We start from the raw sequence: 14,095 nt of genomic DNA, 5'->3' as shown, positions 1-14,095 counted from the left end.
TGGAAAGGCACACACTTGTCTATATAAGGTCCAACAGCTGACAGTGCAGGTCAGACCAAAAACCAAGCCATGGGGTCGGAGGAATTGTCTGTAGAGCTCCTAGATGATCTAGAGTTTCTCTGTGGAGATGCGAAAACGTCCAAAAGGACAAAAATCTCTGCAGTACTCCACCAATCAGGCCTTTGTGGTAGAGTGGCCAGACAGAAGCCACTCCTCAGTAAAAGGCACATGACAGCCCACTTGGAGTTTGCCAAAAGGCACCTAATGACTCACAGACCATGAAAAAACAAGTTCTCTGGTCTGATGAAACCAAGATTGAACTCTTTGCCCTGAATGCTAATCGTCACGTCTGGAGGAAACCTGGCACCATCTCTACGGTGAACCATGGAGGATGTTTTTCAGCGACAGGGACTAGGAGACTAGTCAGGATCAAGGCAAAGATGAACAGAGCAAAGTACAGAGAGATCCTTGATTAAAACCTGCTCCAGAGCGCTCAGGACCACAGACTGGGCCGAAGGTTCACCTTCCAACAGGACAATGACCCGAAGCACACAGCCAAGACAACGCAGGACGCACTGAATGTCCTTGAGTGGCCCAGCCAGAGCCCGGACTTGAATCTGATCGAACATCTCTGGAGAGACCTGAAAATAGCTGTGCAGCAACGCTCCCCATCCAAACTGATAGAGCTTGAGAGGATCTGCAGAAAAGAATGGGAGAAACTCTCCAAATACAGGTGTGCCAAGCTTGTAGTGTCATACCCAAGAAGACTCGATGGTGTAATCGCTGCCAAAGGTACCTCAACAAAGTACTGAGTGAAGGGTCTAAATACTTATATAAATGTGATTTTTCAGTTTCTTATTTGTAATACATTTGCAAAAATGTATTTTTGCTTTGTCATAATTTGGTATTGTGTGTAGATTGATGAGGGGAAAAAATAATTTAATCAATTTTAGAATAAGGCTGTAATGTAACAAAATGTGGAAAAAGTCAAGGGGTCTGAATACTTTCCAAAGGCAAGTGCCTATAGAGTGCCTATAGAAAGTCTACATCCCCTTGACCTCAAATTTTGTTGCTTTAAAAAAGTGGGATTGAAATAGAGTTCATATTTTTTTTTGTCATTGATCTCCACAAAATTCTCCATAATGTCAAAGTGAAAAGAAAATTCTTCAAATTGTACAAATTAATAACAATTAAATAACTGCAATATAGTAGTTGCATAAGTATTCACCCACTTTATTTAGGCAAGCCTAAATTAGTTCTTAACAAATCACATAATAAATTACAATGAACAAAAATATAAACGCAACATGTAAAGTGTTGGTCCCGTGTTTCATGAGCTGAAATAAAAGATCCCAGAAATGCTCCATATGCACAAAAAGGTTTTCTCTCAAATGGGGCACAAATTTGTTTACATCCCTGTTAGTGAGTATTTCTCATTTACAAAGATTATCCATCCACCTGACAGGACTGGTATATCAAGAAGCTGATTAAACAGCATGATCATTACACAGGTGTTTGGGACAATAAAAGGCCACTCTCAAATGTATAGTTTTGTCACACAACACAATGCCACAGATGTCTCAAGTTTTGAGGGAGCGCGCAATTGACATGCTGACCGCAGGAATGTCCACCAGAGCTGTAGCCAGAAAATTGAATGTTAATTTCTATACCATAAACTGCCTCCAACATCGTTTTAGAGAATATGGAATGCAGTACATCCAACCGGCCTCACAACCGCAGACCACATGTAACCATGCCAGCCCGGGCACCTCCACTTCTGGCTTCTTCTCCTGCGGGATTGTCTGAGACCAGCCACCCGGACAGCTGATGAAACTGTGTGTTTACACAACCGAAGAGTTTCTGCACAAACAAACTGTCAGAAACCGTCTCAGGGAAGCTCATCTGCGTGCTTGTCATCCTCACCAGGGTCTTGACCTGACTGCAGTTCGGCATCATAACCAACTTCAGTGGGAAAATGATCACCTTCAGTGGCCACTTGCACCCTGGAGAAGTGTGTTCTTCACTTGGATAATCTCAGTTTCAACTGTACCGGGCAGATGGCAGACAGCGTTTATTGCGCCATGTTTGCTGATGTCAACATTGTGAACAGAATGCCCCATGGTGGCAGTGGGGTTATGGTATGGGCAGGCAGGAGCGACGGACAATGAACACAATTGCATTTTATTGATTGCAATTTGAATGCACAGGAGATACCGTGACGAGATCCTGAGGCCCATTGTCGTGCCATTCATCCGCCGCCATCACCTCATGTTTCAGCATGATAATGCACGGATCGCAAGGGTCTGTACACAATTCCTGGAAGCTGAAAATGTCCCAGTTCTTCCGTGGTCTGCATACTCACCAGACATGTTTGGGATCCTCTGGATCGATGTGAACGACAGTGTGTTCCCGTTCCCATCAATATCCAGCAACTTCGCACAGCCATTGAAGAGGAGTGGGACAACATTCCGCAGGCCACAATCAACAGCCTGATCAACTCTATGCAAAGGAGATGTGTCGTGCTGCTTGAGGCAAATGCTGGTCCCACCAGATACCGACTGGTTTTCTAATCCACGCCCCTACCTGTGAATGACTATCCCTTCCTCTGAATTCCAATCACAGATTCAACTACAAAGACCGTTGAGCTTTTCAAAAGCCTCAAAGAAGGGCAGTGATTCGTAGATGGGTAACAATAACAAATCAGATATTGAATATATCTTTAAGCACTGTCAAGTTAATAATTGTGCTGTGGATGATGTATTAAACCACCCAGAAACATCAAAGATGCAGTCGTCCATCTGAACTGTACGACAGGAAGGAAATTGCCTAGGGATGTCGCCATGACGACATTGGGGATTGTAAAACAGAGTTCAATAGATGTGATGGAAAAGAACTGAGGATGGATCAACAATATTGTAGTGACTACACAATCCAGACCTAAATGACAGAGCGAAAAGAAGAATAAAAATATACAGCATATGTATGCAACAAGGCACTAAACTAATACTGCAAAAAAAACACGGCAAAGGGATACACTTTTTGTCCTAAATGCAAAGCCTTATGTTTGGGGCAAATCCAACACAACACATCCTTATTTTCAAGCATGGTGGTGGCTGCATCATAGTATGGGTATGATTGACATCGGCAAAGACTGGGGAGTTTTTCAGGATGAAAATAAATGGGATGGAGCTAAGCATAGACACAATCTTAGAGAAAAACATGGTTTGGTCTGCTTTGTACCAGACACTGGGAGAGGAATTCCCCTTTCAGCAGGACAATAACCTACAACACAAAGCCAAATCGACACCGGAGTTGCTTACTAAGAATACAGTGAATGTTCCTGAGTGGCAAAGTTATAGTTTAACTTACTTTTGAAGTTGGAAGTTTACATACACCTTAGCCAAATACATTTAAACTCAGTTTTTCACAATTCCTGACATTTAATCCCAGTAAAAATGATCCGTTTTAGGTCAGTTAGGATCACCACTTTATTTTAAGAATGTGAAATTTCAAACTAATAGTAGAGAGAATGATTTATTTCAGCTTTTAATTCTTACATTACATTCCCAGTGGGTCAGAAGTTCACATACACTCAATTAGTATTTGGTAGCATTGCCTTTAAATTATTTAACTTGGGTCAAATGTTTCTGGGTAGCCTTCCACAAGCATCCCACAATAAGTTGGGTGAATTTTGGCCACTTCCTCCTGACAGAGCTGGTGTAACTGAGTCAGGTTTGTAGGTCTCCTTGCTCACACACATTTTCAGTTCTGTCCACACATTTTCTATGGGATTGAGGTCAGGGCTTTGTTATGGTCACTCCAATAACTTGACTTTGTTGTCCTTAAGCCATTTTGCCACAACTTTGGAAGTATGCTTGGGGTCATTGTCCATTTGGAAGACCCATTTGTGACCAAGCTTTAACTTCCTCAAATCAAATCAAATCAAATCAAATTTTATTTGTCACATACACATGGTTAGCAGATGTTAATGCGAGTGTAGCGAAATGCTTGTGCTTCTAGTTCCGACAATGCAGTGATAACCAACAAGTAATCTAACTAACAATTCCAAAACTACTGTCTTATACACAGTGTAAGGGGATAAGGAACATGTACATAAGGATATATGAATGAGTGATGGTACAGAGCAGCATACAGTAGATGGTATCGAGTACAGTATATACATATGAGATGAGTGTGTAGACAAAGTAAACAAAGTGGCATAGTTAAAGTGGCTAGTGATACATGTGTTACATAAGGATGCAGTCGATGATGTAGAGTACAGTATATACATATGCATATGAGATGAATAATGTAGGGTAAGTAACATTATATAAGGTAGCATTGTTTAAAGTGGCTAGTGATATATTTACATCATTTCCCATCAATTCCCATTATTAAAATGGCTGGAGTTGGGTCAGTGTCAATGACAGTGTGTTGGCAGCAGCCACTCAGTGTTAGTGGTGGCTGTTTAACAGTCTGATGGCCTTGAGATAGAAGCTGTTTTTCAGTCTCTCGGTCCCAGCTTTGATGCACCTGTACTGACCTCGCCTTCTGGATGATAGCGGGGTGAACAGGCAGTGGTTCGGGTGGTTGATGTCCTTGATGATCTTTATGGCCTTCCTGTAACAACGGGTGGTGTAGGTGTCCTGGAGGGCAGGTAGTTTGCCCCCGGTGATGCGTTGTGCAGTCCTCACTACCCTCTGGAGAGCCTTACGGTTGAGGGCGGAGCAGTTGCCGTACCAGGCGGTGATACAGCCCGCCAGGATGCTCTCGATTGTGCATCTGTAGAAGTTTGTGAGTGCTTTTGGTGACAAGCCGAATTTCTTCAGCCTCCTGAGGTTGAATAGGCGCTGCTGCGCCTTCTTCACGACGCTGTCAGTGTGAGTGGACCAATTCAGTTTGTCTGTGATGTGTATGCCGAGGAACTTAAAACTAGCTACCCTCTCCACTACTGTTCCATCGATGTGGATAGGGGGGTGTTCCCTCTGCTGTTTCCTGAAGTCCACAATCAGCTCCTTAGTTTTGTTGACGTTGAGTGTGAGGTTATTTTCCTGACACCACACTCCGAGGGCCCTCACCTCCTCCCTGTAGGCCGTCTCGTCGTTGTTGGTAATCAAGCCTACCACTGTTGTGTCGTCCGCAAACTTGATGATTGAGTTGGAGGCGTGCGTGGCCACGCAGTCGTGGGTGAACAGGGAGTACAGGAGAGGGCTCAGAACGCACCCTTGTGGGGCCCCCGTGTTGAGGATCAGCGGGGAGGAGATGTTGTTGCCTACCCTCACCACCTGGGGGCGGCCCGTCAGGAAGTCCAGTACCCAGTTGCACAGGGCGGGGTCGAGACCCAGGGTCTCGAGCTTGATGACGAGCTTGGAGGGTACTATGGTGTTGAATGCCGAGCTGTAGTCGATGAACAGCATTCTCACATAGGTATTCCTCTTGTCCAGGTGGGTTAGGGCAGTGTGCAGTGTGGTTGAGATTGCATCGTCTGTGGACCTATTTGGGCGGTAAGCAAATTGGAGTGGGTCTAGGGTGTCAGGTAGGGTGGAGGTGATATGGTCCTTGACTAGTCTCTCAAAGCACTTCATGATGACGGAAGTGAGTGCTACGGGCGGTAGTCGTTTAGCTCAGTTACCTTAGCTTTCTTGGGAACAGGAACAATGGTGGCCCTCTTGAAGCATGTGGGAACAGCAGACTGGTATAGGGATTGATTGAATATGTCCGTAAACACACCGGCCAGCTGGTCTGCGCATGCTCTGAGGGCGCGGCTGGGGATGCCGTCTGGGCCTGCAGCCTTGCGAGGGTTAACACGTTTAAATGTCTTACTCACCTCGGCTGCAGTGAAGGAGAGACCGCATGTTTCCGTTGCAGGCCGTGTCAGTGGCACTGTATTGTCCTCAAAGCGGGCAAAAAAGTTATTTAGTCTGCCTGGGAGCAAGACATCCTGGTCCGTGACTGGGCTGGATTTCATCTTGTAGTCCGTGATTGACTGTAGACCCTGCCACATGCCTCTTGTGTCTGAGCCATTGAATTGAGATTCCACTTTGTCTCTGTACTGACGCTTAGCTTGTTTAATAGCCTTACGGAGGGAATAGCTGCACTGTTTGTATTCAGTCATGTTGCCAGACACCTTGCCCTGATTAAAAGCAGTGGTTCGCGCTTTCAGTTTCACGCGAATGCTGCCATCAATCCACGGTTTCTGGTTAGGGAATGTTTTTATCGTTGCTATGGGAACAACATCTTCGACGCACGTTCTAATGAACTCGCACACCGAATCAGCGTATTCGTCAATATTCCGATCTGACGCAATACGAAACATGTCCCAGTCCGCGTGATGGAAGCAGTCTTGGAGTGTAGAGTCAGCTTGGTCTGACCAGCGTTGGACAGACCTCAGCGTGGGAGCCTCTTGTTTTAATTTCTGCCTGTAGGCAGGGATCAGCAAAATGGAGTCGTGGTCAGCTTTTCCGAAAGGGGGGCGGGGCAGGGCCTTATATGCGTCGCGGAAGTTAGAGTAACAATGATCCAAGGTTTTACCACCCCTGGTTGCGCAATCGATATGCTGATAAAATTTAGGGAGTCTTGTTTTCAGATTGGCTTTGTTAAAATCCCCAGCTACAATGAATGCAGCCTCCGGATAAATGTTTTCCAGTTTGCAAAGAGTTAAATAAAGTTCGTTCAGAGCCATCGATGTGTCTGCTTGGGGGGGATATATACGGCTGTGATTATAATCGAAGAGAATTCTCTTGGAAGATAATGCGGTCTACATTTGATTGTGAGGAATTCTAAATCAGGTGAACAGAAGGATTTGAGTTCCTGTATGTTTCCTTCATCACACCATGTCCCGTTAGTCATGAGGCATACGCCCCCGCCACTCTTCTTACCAGATAGATGTTTGTTTCTGTCGGCGCGATGCGTGGAGAAACCCGTTGGCTGCACCGCCCTGGATAGCGTTTTCCCAGTAAGCCATGTCTCCGTAAAGCAAAGAACGTTGCAGTCTCTGATGTCCCTCTGGAATGCCACCCTTGCTCGGATTTCATCAACCTTGTTGTCAAGAGACTCCTGACTGATGTCTTGAGATGTTGCTTCAATATATCTACATTATTTTCCATCCTCATGATGCCATCTATTTTGTGAAGTGCACCAGTCCCTCCTGCAGCAAAGCACCCCCACAACATGAGGCTGCCACCCCCGTGCTTCATGGTTGGGATGGTGTTCTTCGGCGTGCAAGCCTCCCCCTTTTTCCTCCAAACATAACGACGGTCATTATGGCCAAACAGTTGTATTTTTGTTTCATCAGACCAGTGGACATGTCTCCAAAAAGTACGATATTTGTCCCCATGTGCAATTGCAAACCGTTGTCTGGCTTTTTAATGGCGGTTTTGGAGCAGTGGCTTCTTCCATGCTGAGCGGCCTTTCAGGTTATGTCGATATGGAACTTGTTTTACTGTGGATATATATTTATTTTGTTCCTGTTTCCTCCAGCATCTTCACAAGGTCCTTTGCTGTTATTCTGGGATTGATTTGCACTTTCCGCACCAAAATATGTACATCTCTAGGAGACAGAACGCGTCTCCTTTCTGAGTGTTATGACGGCTGCGTGGTCCCATTGTGTTTATACTTGCGTACTGTTGTTTGTACAGATTAACGTGGTACCTTCAGGCGTTTGGAAATTGCTCCCAAGGATGAACCAGACATGTGGAGATGTACACATTTTTTTCTGAGGTCTTGGCTGATTTCTTTGATTTTTTCATGCTGTCAAGCAAAGAAGCATTAAGTTTGAAGGTAGGCCTTGAAATACATCCACAGGTTACACCTCCTTCTGTAGCTCAGTTGGTAGAGCATGGCGCTTGTAATGCCAGGGTAGTGGGTTCGATCCCCGGGACCACTCATACGTAGAATGTATGCACACATGACTGTAAGTCGCTTTGGATAAAAGCGTCTGCTAAATGGCATATATTATGTTTATATTACCTCAAATTATGTCAATTAGCCTATCAGAAGCTTCTAAAGCCATGACATCATTTTCTGGAATTTTCCAGGCTGTTTAAAGGCACAGTCAATTTAGTGTATCTAAACGTTTGACCCACTGGAATTGTGATACAGTGAATTATAAGTGAAATAATCTGTCTGTAAACAATTGTTGGGAAAATTATTTGTGTCATGCACAAAGTAGGTGTCCTAACCGATTTGCCAAAACTATAGTTTGTTAACACGACATTTGTTGAGTGGTTGAAAAACTAGTTTTAATAAACCTCTGACTTCAAATGTAAATCTGTTTGAAAAACTATGGCAAGACTTGAAAATTGCTGTCTAGCCGTGATCCCCAACACCTTGACAGAGCGTGAAGAATTTTGAAAAGAATCTGCAAATATTGTGCAACCCAGGTGTGCAAAACTCTTATGAAGACTCACAGCTTTAATCCCTGCCAAAAAAGTGTAACATGTATGGACTCAGGGTGTGAGTATGTATATATGTTTTCTTCATTAATCACTTCTTTTTTTATTTTTATTTTTCTTCTACTTTGACATTATGCTATTTTTGTAGATTGTAGACAAAAAATAACAATTAAATCCATTTGATTCCCACTTTGTAACACAATAAAATGTGAAGAAATCCAAGGGGGGGTATGGACTTTCTATAAACACTGTAAATCATTGATCTGGCCCCCGGGTCTGCGTGTCGCTGCGTGAATGCCGCTACTGTCTCTTTAAATTTACCCAGGAGCCCCTTAAGGAGCCCCAGGGGCCCCAAGCTCGGCTCCCTACCCCGAAGACAAGCAGAGCCTTAAAATACATACAGGAGGCCGCTATAGCTTACCATAAACAAGAGATACTCACACCCGCAGACTCGAAGAAGGATATGACCGACCAAATGTCGAGCTGATATATGAAAAGTTAACTTGGCTCCAGAGCTGAGCGCGTGGGGGGACGAGGGGCACATTATAAAGACAGTACGGGGGCACCCTAAAATCGATGGGTCCGAACGTGTTATAGATAGCTTACAAAACGCGTGCCGAATGATTCTCCAAAAATACCGTGCCTCCCTGGTTTATCAAGGCGAATTGAAGGCAATCGTAAATAGTGTAACGTTGCAGAGTAATGGAAGAGAAAGAGACGGGGGAGAGCGAGCCCGTGGTCCACCCGTGTGCTGAGCAGACAGATTCTCTCTCATTAATAATAAGCGGAGAGGAGGAAGCAACACGAGAGCCCAGTGATTTGGGACACTGTTCAAGAGGTAAATATTGTCATGTTTTTGTTTCGAGATTATGGACACTCGACCCCTCATCCGCCCGCCACCATTAGACACAGTTAATCCGTGTGACGGACAATGCCATATAGCAGCATGCCCTCTTGTGTCAGTGGCTCCACTATAAACAAAGGCAAAATAGCATGCTGGCTGCCTGCTGTGATGCACAGTCGCCACCCAGCGGAAACCAGCGGCTGGCTAAATCGGCTAAATGGAGTCGTTTTCCCTCTCCGATGGCTGTGGTGCTGTGCGCAATATTATCCACAGATTAACGATATTATTATGAATCCCTATTTTTGTCTCATCATATTTCAAGCGGAATGAATATCTGGAATGTCAGGCAGAGTATGTGCCACCAGGCATCTGAGAAATAGGCCTTGAATTGTAGGCTATAAAGCTTTGAAATGTGTAGTTTCATTATATAACCTATACCTACTCTAAGTGCATCTCCTAACACTCTCTCCTTCCTAGAGGAAGACGGTCTGACCAATGGCCACGTGGACAATGACGGCGATGAGGAGATGGTTACCCCACTCTGCTCCCCGGGCACCAGCTACTGGAGTGTCACAGAGGGTCCCGACTCCCCCTTTCTCCTGTCCCCCGTCCCGGGCCCCTCTGGGATCAAGGAGAGGGTCCAGCGCGCCTCCCGTCCCGGCTTCAGCCGCATCCCGGGCCGGGACCACCGGCGCTACTACCACGAGTACTGGCGCAGCGAGTTCCTGATGGACTTTGACCCCCGTCGCCACGGCATGATCTGCATGGTGTGTGGGAGCTCGCTGGCCACTCTCAAACTCAGCACCATCAAGAGGCATATTCGACAGAAGCACCCAGATTCCCTGCTGTGGAGTGTGTCCGACAAGGAGGTGATTCGCTCGGGCTGGGAGAGCCACCTGAGTCTGGAGGGGGGCCAGAGGTTGTACTGTCCGGCCGGAGGTGTGGTCGCCATCTCGCAGGGTCAGGAGGAGCAGCTGCTGGACTGCGCACACCGCTCCACCGGTGGGTTGGGGTTTCTGGGGGGGGGGGGGGGGGACAAAATGACATTGGCCTAGTTTTATGATAAGATTATTGAGTTTCAGGATTTTGCGCTTGGTGGCAGTATGAGCATGTCTGATAAGTGTGTATGTTGTACAGTCATGCCCATGCTGCCAAGATCCACTTTTACAGTAATGTAAGATGGTGATGTCTTTGTGCAGTAGCTTGCTGTAGTAGTAAAGCATTCCCATGGTTGCCTATTTCGTGATTCACATTAGCATACATTTCAATTGCATATCCCCTCTCCATCTCTTCCCGCAGGGAAACCAGATGGTATGGTGACCCCCAAACTCCAGCCCCGATCCACCACCCCATCTCCCCATACACCGGCCCCCCTCCAGCAGCAGGAGGAGCTCCCTGGGCCTTCGGCCCGGACTCTGGAGCGCTACCTGAACGACTCGCTCCACGCCTGGTTCCGACAGGAGTTCCTCATGGAGTACCAGGCGGAGGCGGGCAGGCTGGTGTGCATGGTGTGTGGCCGCCCGCTGCCCTCGCTCCACCTGGACCACATCAAGAGCCACGTGCTGGACATCCACCCTCAGTCGCTGGTCTACAGTTCGGAGGAGAAGCACGGCATCCTGCAGACCTGGGCTCAGACGCATGGTGAGATAGGGGAGGAGGGCGTAGTTGAGTATAACAGTACAGGGAAAGAGGCATTCTGTCACTGCGGCACTAGTTTTTTTTATATGCAATATGTCTTGTGTCTTGTATGATGCTAGAATGAGTTAAGTGGAATCTTTTCAGCGCCAAATTGAAAAGCTTTTGTTGAAAAAGTGCTTGATGTTCTGCTATACTCTCCCCCCACCACATGCCCCGATTTCAGAATCTGACCCCCTGAACGACTTCATCAAGTCGGAGCCCAACACCAAAGACGAGAAAGAGGTTGGGGTGGACTTCTTCCATGATGACCTGGAGACCATCCAGATTGGCGCAGACAACGATGAGGCATTGTCCCAGATACACGACATGGTTGGTAGCAGGGATGGAGGTGGTGTTGGAGTTCCAGAGGTGACCAGCCCCATAACCCCTCTCCCTCTCTGCCAGCCCAGGAAGAGGCGTCTCCTCGGGGGCTTCCCCTGGCGCCTGCGCCTGGACTACCTGGTGGCCTATGGGCCTCAGGGTCGTGGCACCTTCTGCATGGTGTGCTCCCAGGCCCTGCCCGTGGCCAAGGTGAGCAGCTTCCGGCGCCACATTCAGGACTGCCACCCTGAGACCACCAGCCTGGCCCGGGAGGAGAGAGAGGCCATGGCCGAGGCCTGGACCAAAGAGGCCCCGATGGAAGACCACCTGGCTGTGCAGATGAAAGAAGGTAAAACTTACAAGTTCCAAAAAAATGTAAAAGACAGACTGTAGCTACTCTCAGAGAAAAGATTAAATACTAAGTTATTCACCAAGTGGTTTTCGTCCCCCCCCCCCGACAGAAGTGGACCCTGGTGACATCATCAGCGTCCATGTGTCAGGAGAGATGGGTGAAAAGGCAGCACCGGACAACAACAACAACAACAACAACCACCACCGGACCCCCAAGATGTCCGCCATTCAGACAGTGAAGAAGGAGGAGGGAGTCGTCACCATACCTGCCACTCTGGGACGCCATGGACACTACCCGGGCAAGGACCAGCGGCGGAACTACCAGGTGCGCTGGCGGATGGAGTTCCTGATGGACTATGACTGCCGGCGACACGGGCTGATCTGTATGGTGTGCGGGGCGACGTTAGCCACTCTTAAAGTCAGCACCATCAAGAGACACATCCAGCAGGTCCACCCTCATTCTCTGGAGTACAGCTCTGACGAGAGACAGCAAGCCCTGCTCAGCTACAACCAGACAGCCCTGCACTTCGTCCACTCGGACGACTGTTTCTCCTCCCTGGACCACGGACACTCGGCAGTCGGAGAGACGGCCGCCAGCCTCTTCGTCAGTTAAGACGAGGGGCGACAGGCCCACGGTTGTTCTCCGTTCTCACCGCTTCAACCCCAAGTCTTTCTTTCTCAGGAAGTTAGAAACATGAGGCTTGGTAGAGCCCTGCCGCGAGTGGTGTCTGGCACAGTCGGTGATTGTTGTGTGAGGGAGCGTACAATATAGCACTTTTTGTCCCAAAAATGTACTTAAACCTAGCTTTGGGTGTGTAGGTGATTGAATGAGAGGGTGTTTGAGGTTTATTGCTTAAGACAATGAACGGCACTTATGGACTTCCTCCATACAGTTTTCTCATTCTTGAATGAGAAGATCTTACCTTGCATGTCTTTTCCAGTGTCATAATACTATTGTTGCACCGGCCAGCAACTATTTTTGCTTCTCATGAGTCTTCTTAGCAAAAAGTTTCACACACACACACACAAAAAAATCTATTTTATAAGTGTTGAATATTTGCATTTTTTTTTTTTTAACAAGCACTTTTAGACATGTTTTTTTACAAAAAGGTTTGTAATTGCGGCCATTTTGTCTACTTCATTGATCAAAGTTAACGATGCCACGTAAATTTAATTTTGCATGGCAATTCTGAAGTCATGCATGATTGTGGAGGGATTGCCTGGAATGGCTTAGGCGTTTTATAAGAGAGCATATTTATACAAGATTTCACATGCAAGATTTCCATTTCAGTAACTCACCTATTACAAGGTTTATGCAACAAAGTGATAAAAGAAAAAGTATAATATTACAACAGCGTCAGGAAATAAATTGCCAAGTTGACCACCTATGAAATGAGCACCTCGGTTGCCCTTATTTCAGTGATCTTTATAATATCACTCCCACCAGGAAAAGCACAACTCAGGGATTGTCCATTTTCCATCTGTGCTCGCTCTTTCGCTCGCTTGTTATAGCGCATCAAAATTACTACACTAAACATAACAATACTTTACAACCCATGGACTAATTGATTTGCTCAAAGAACCAGATGGCAGCATTTCTCCAGTTACGTGGAGGGGAGGGACGTGAGTGTTGAATACCACTCTCTTTCTCTAACCTAAGCTGCCTTAATTGGTGACTCGGGATGGATCTCAAATTGTTACCGGTCAAACCTGTGCTTTCTCCGTCCTTGTTACATGAATTCCTCTCAAAGGCATTGCAGGGCCAGAGGAGGGACCCTGAATCCTCTCCTCTAATGCACTTCAATAGGATTTGAGGAAACAAGGAGAGGAAGCAAGGATTTGACAGCCAGTAATGTTTTCAGACACATCCCTAGTTTGTGCAGTGGTCTTTTTAGCATGCAGAGAATGGGCAAGGAGTGATGAAATACTTATTACATCTGGGCTTTGAGCCACGTTGGCCACAGAAAGGTTAAAAGCTTTGTGACTTAGCACTTATTATTTAAATATGAATAGAATATAAATATGTGAATGAATAAATAAGAATAAACCTTGTTTGTTGCAATGATTTACATGTATGTTTGTGTCGGTGTGCATAAGGGGCACGTTAAAATGACCCTTTGGTGGTACTTAGTTGGCTTGGGCGAGGACACGAGCAATGATCTTCAGTTTTATTTCGGGACCGAGTCCCTCATCTTTCTTCAATTTCATCTGTTTCAAGTATCCGCTCTGCATTTCGTCTGTACATGGCGAAAGGTTGAGACATGCATTCTGTTATCAATTGATACTTGTAATAAAAAAAAAAAAGTGTCCGAATAATATTGTCTGACTGGTTCTCTGGTAAATTATGGGTAAAATTGACTCGACTCAGCTGTCATTTGCAGACAGCTGGCAATAACGTATAAAGCAACACATTCGCTGATTGGGTTTACCATGTCTGTTACCTCAACATGCAGACCTGGTCGAAAATGAGTAGCTACAGTGTTATCCTCTTATCAAAACCACTCATATC

At 46.2% G+C, this 14,095-nt stretch overlaps 1 protein-coding gene across 1 annotated transcript; it reads left to right on the top strand.

Moving 5' to 3' along the window:
- The first annotated feature begins 8,740 nt into the window (after positions 1-8,740).
- Positions 8,741-12,199, top strand: LOC124008006 (zinc finger translocation-associated protein-like). The gene is made up of 6 exons (XM_046318922.1): positions 8,741-9,231; positions 9,715-10,239; positions 10,537-10,878; positions 11,099-11,244; positions 11,320-11,584; positions 11,697-12,199. Exons 1-6 carry the CDS (start codon positions 9,096-9,098, stop codon positions 12,197-12,199), a joined length of 1,917 nt encoding a protein of 638 aa, XP_046174878.1. The 5' UTR covers positions 8,741-9,095.
- The last annotated feature ends 1,896 nt before the right edge of the window (positions 12,200-14,095 follow it).

This window comes from Oncorhynchus gorbuscha, linkage group LG21, assembly GCF_021184085.1.
Source record: "Oncorhynchus gorbuscha isolate QuinsamMale2020 ecotype Even-year linkage group LG21, OgorEven_v1.0, whole genome shotgun sequence".
Lineage (NCBI taxonomy): Eukaryota > Metazoa > Chordata > Actinopteri > Salmoniformes > Salmonidae > Oncorhynchus > Oncorhynchus gorbuscha.
This window is presented reverse-complemented; position numbering and strand designations above follow the sequence as displayed.

Coding starts and splice junctions, on each gene's coding strand:
- LOC124008006 (XM_046318922.1), top strand. CDS start 9,096: ATGGAAGAGAAAGAGACGGGGGAGAGCGAGCCCGTGGTCCACCCGTGT. Junction 10,240..10,536: donor CTGCGCACACCGCTCCACCG/GTGGGTTGGGGT, acceptor CTCTTCCCGCAG/GGAAACCAGATGGTATGGTG. Junction 10,879..11,098: donor GACCTGGGCTCAGACGCATG/GTGAGATAGGGG, acceptor CCCCGATTTCAG/AATCTGACCCCCTGAACGAC.